The sequence below is a fragment of the Gekko japonicus genome, unplaced genomic scaffold, assembly GCF_001447785.1.
Source record: "Gekko japonicus isolate JY-2015 unplaced genomic scaffold, Gekko_japonicus_V1.1 scaffold1793, whole genome shotgun sequence".
Classification (NCBI taxonomy): Eukaryota; Metazoa; Chordata; class Lepidosauria; order Squamata; family Gekkonidae; genus Gekko; species Gekko japonicus.
Genome location: NW_015165874.1, coordinates 107,927 through 112,251, shown reverse-complemented (window position 1 = coordinate 112,251; position 4,325 = coordinate 107,927). Strand labels below are relative to the sequence as shown.

Genomic DNA, 4,325 nt, shown 5'->3' with positions numbered 1-4,325 from the left:
TTACAACTTAAGTTGGTGCCCTCATAGAGATCATTCCCTCAGCCTAGCTAGGAATAAGATTGCAGCTTTATCTCGTTTCTTTTATTTAAAAGGTAATCAATTTGTCCCGGCAGCTCTCCAGATTTTTCAGGCATCTGTTATCTCTCGTTTGCTGTATGGGGTACCTATATGGATCCAAAATTTTAATAAAAAAGTAGAAGTGCTACCTTCTTTTGTAGGATTTTAGGTTTTCCTAACTCTGTTTCTTATTTTTCTCTTTGTGCGGAGTTAGGTGCCCACCTTATTGAATCTCGGGCATGGATCACCACTATTAAATATTGGTTGCATTTGCACTTTAGTTCTCCCCCTAACAGCCTTATTGCTCAACTTCTTACAGACCCATATATTTCTACTTGGTCACAAATTATAGTGGAGAAAATCAAAACCATGATGGGAATTGATTTGGCCTCCTTGTACAATTGTGGTGAAACAGCTATTTTGCAGGTGGTACGGAGGAGGATTTGGGATATGGAAGCCCAAACAATTAATGCTGGGAGCTATGGAGTCTGTTCTCCACGCTCCCTTGACCTCCCCCCCCAAGCTTCTATGGCTCTGTACATCTCTAATCTAACCCACATTATTGGCGGGTTTTTATGCTAGCAAGATTCAATCTTTTCCCCTCAGCTGTTGTTTTAGGCAGATATAGGGGTATTGCCTATAGGGACAGAACCTGCAATTGTCCCTATAGTGAACCTGATTCAGTTGCTCATATCCTTCTACATTGTCCTCAATATTCTACTATGCGTAGCTATCTGATTAGTCCCCACTTACCTACCACAAGGAACCCGACTGATAATAACCTTAAAATTTTATTGTCTGATAAGTCCCCGGCAATTACTTTGTCTGTTGCCGAATTCTTAGGCTATGTTTGGAAGCTTAGGGTAGGGGTGTACAAGCCTTAACCCCCTTGTATTTTTTAGAATTGCTATATTCTCAACTGAGTCTATTATTTCCGAAAAGCTTATAAAAACGATTCCTTGTTGGTGCAGCATGGTGTAAATTGTTATAATCTATTACTTTGTGCTATTTATTTTCTGTTTGTTTCATTGTTCTCTTTGCTGCTGTGTTATGCCAATAAAGGTCTATATGTGATTTTTCTGCACATCTGGGTATTGCTCCAAATGTGCAGGAAAATCTCCCTGCCCCTCAAGTGCCCTCGATGTGCGGATTTAGATATCTGCACGGAGGGGGCATGTTGGGAATTAGATATATAGATTTCAGGTGCTGAGGAGAAGGAGATTTCTCTCCACGTAACTGCTGCATTAAGTAAAGGGGGGCTGGAATTCAAGTAGGGAAGGTTTAAAATTCCAAGGGGGATTGATTTTTAATGTTATAGAGTTGCTCAGACTTGCCTGTCCAATTCTAAATCAAGCCAGGAAGAGTTTACCCATCATTAGTCTTGAGCTGCTGTGGTCTAACACTTCATAATTCATTTGTTTATTTAGACGAGGAACCTCCTCTATCTTAGAGGCACAGGGGCCAGTAAATGCATTCCAGACACAAAGCACAAAAGACAGATCTCTATCCTGAAGGTCCATGATCTAAAAGGATTTATGACAATAGTTGTCTTTTGCAAGAGCATCAGAACCCCTAATGTGTTTGGGTTTAGCAAGTGGGATAATATGTGCAGCTCATTTGAATGACTTGCCAGGTTGAATGTCAATAGACATCTGGACAGGGACTGCTTTCAAGTGATAGTTCTGAGATACGCTGCTGTTTGGTTTAAATCAGTGTCTTTCTCTGGGTGCCATTGTCCAGTTTGGTACAAAGGACCTCTTTGTGGGCATGTAGTTAGAGGCTTGTTGCCACTGGATACCTGATTGCATAGTCACAAAGCTTGCATACATGGTACAGATATCAGTACATGCAGTGGTGTTGTTTAAAAAGCCTATTGTCTTACAGAGATCTCATTCAGTGTCCTGTTTATTTTTGGGTATGCCAAACTGCAGGTGTGATGGCTGGCTTCAATATGAGTGGTGATCTCCGGAAGCCTGCAATGAGTATCCCCCTAGGATCCTTGTCTGCGATAGGCATCTCGTAAGTCCCTTCAGTACAGGGGTGGGGGGATCACTCATAGTAACTTTTTCTGCCATGTGTGTGTATGTATCTCGTAGGCACAATAAATCCATTTCATATACAATCAGCCTCTAATTATCTGACAGATCAAATCTTGGCCATTCCTTAAATAATCTCCCATTATGACATTCCATCCTGGATGCCTTGACAACAAGATTAATTAATTAGAAGATAGGTAAAAATTCCACAATTTCCTTTTTTAAATGTAACAACAGCCAAAACCACTCTGTGTGAACATGACCAATAGAGCCAGTGTGGTGTAATGGTTAAGAGTGGCGGGTTCTAATCTGGAGAACCACGTTTGACTCCCCACTCTTCCAGCTGAGTGACCTCGGGCCAGTCACAGTTCTCTCAGAACTCTCTCAGGGCGATTTCTCACTAGAGCTGCCTCGCAGCACAGCGCCGTTTGCCTCGACACAAACATGTCGATTTCACACCCGAAGCTCCGGGGCTGCATTTTGACTCAGGGCTTCGCCCAATTTCCTCCGCAGTTTCGTGATTCTGGTTTTTGAGGATCATGAAACTGCTGAGGAAATCGGGCGAAGCTCCGAGTCAAATGCAGCCCCGCAGCCTTGGTTCCAGGCTGTACAGGGCTTTAAAAGTCAATACTAGCTCCTGTAATTGAGCGTGGAAGCAAACTGAAAGCGTATATAGATGGAACAAGACTGGTGTGCTACGGTCCCTACAGCCCAGTTCAGTCAACACTCTGGCTCCAGCCTTCTGTGTCAACTGCAGCCGCCGTCTTCAAGGGCAGCCCCTGTAAAGCCCGTTGCAATAATTTAATCTAGATGCAACCATGGCATGCACCACAGTGGCAAGATCTTTCCTGCCCAAAAGAATGGTATGCTGTTGTTTTTTTAATGGTTTTTTTTTTAATGATTGATGGGCCCTCATCTATTTGACACTAGTCTTTTTATTTTTTGCAGGTGGTTTCTTTATATAGTCTTTGTTTTTTTGCTGGGAGCCGTTTGTACCCGGGAATCACTCCGTTATGATTTTATGATAGCAGAAAAGGTAACTAACTAAACGCATGAAATGGTTCACTCAGTGCCAAAAGTACATTACTCTCAAAATTTACATATTTTAAAGCACTGTAGTCAGAAGTATCAAAGAAAGCCGTGTGTTTGTATACTGAAGTGTTCCAAAATTGGAAAAAAATACATCCAAATTCATTGCACCAAACAAATAAATGACTTTCCGGTTTGTTACTTTGTATAGTTTATTCAGTTTTCAAGATTCAGAAATCTGGAGACTGGGGGAAATGACTTGAATTTCAGAGGACGTGAAGAGAGGGATTAGAGAGTGAAGACAGACATCCAGTAGGGTCTGCTACAGGATTCAGTGAATGTTGTTATCACTGTTGTTAGATAGCTGTTTAACATCACCAGATATTTCTATATACTGCTGCAAAGTATAAAGTGTGGGACAATGTTTTCCATGGCACATGCATCCTCCTTAACATCTAATTACGACATAGGCAGGGGTCGTTTCGTAGAAAAATGGAGAGAGTTGAAGTATCAGAAGGCGCCTAAAACATGTATCTGTGGAAGTCCAGGAAATGATTTGCTGGGTTTTGACGAGAGGTAGCTAGTTTGGTGGGAAGGGTATTCTTGACATAGATACTGCATGAGGGGGAAGTAGGAAAGGAAAAGTGAAAGAATGAGTCCAGATGGATGATATGCACTGCAGAGAAGCTAGAAAGGAAGATAAGAAGAGAGCCATGAGTAATGGAGAGCCTGAAATAACATGGACTAGGGGCTTCACCTTGTTGCAGAAAGAGGCAATGCAAAGGCTGACTGAAAACGGAGAACGGGTAACCGTGGAAGGTGCTGCAACTTGATTCTCGTCTCTTCTTATCTCATTTCTGAGATTTTTACAGACACTTTCTAATTGTTCTTTGTATTCTTCTGCACCTTTTGGGAAATGTGTCTTTAAAGAAAGAATATGAAGCTTAAATGTTCAGGATCCCAAAGTCTAACCAAATTTTCGCTCGTGTAATGATTCTGCAGGCTCGGCCCTGCCATGTATTGAAGGGATTTGGATTCTTGATGACACAAAGCTTTTCTTTGACTGCATCTTATGAGACTTTAATAGACATTCTCAAGTTCAAGAATGAAACTGCTGTGAGGCATGCTGCGTCCAGTAATTATCCATGCAAGCCATTGATAAGTAAAATGCAAAATAAAATTTCAAAACACAAGTAGTTGCAA

General features: G+C 41.6%; 1 protein-coding gene across 1 annotated transcript in view; it reads left to right on the top strand.

The window, feature by feature from the left end:
- Positions 1-4,325, top strand: part of SLC12A8 (solute carrier family 12, member 8) — a 122,843-nt gene that overhangs the window by 86,924 nt on the left and 31,594 nt on the right. The window contains exons 6-7 of the mRNA XM_015411266.1: positions 1,989-2,076; positions 3,042-3,129. Coding sequence (XP_015266752.1) covers positions 1,989-2,076; positions 3,042-3,129 — 176 coding nt within the window. The remainder of the gene's footprint in view (positions 1-1,988; positions 2,077-3,041; positions 3,130-4,325) is intronic.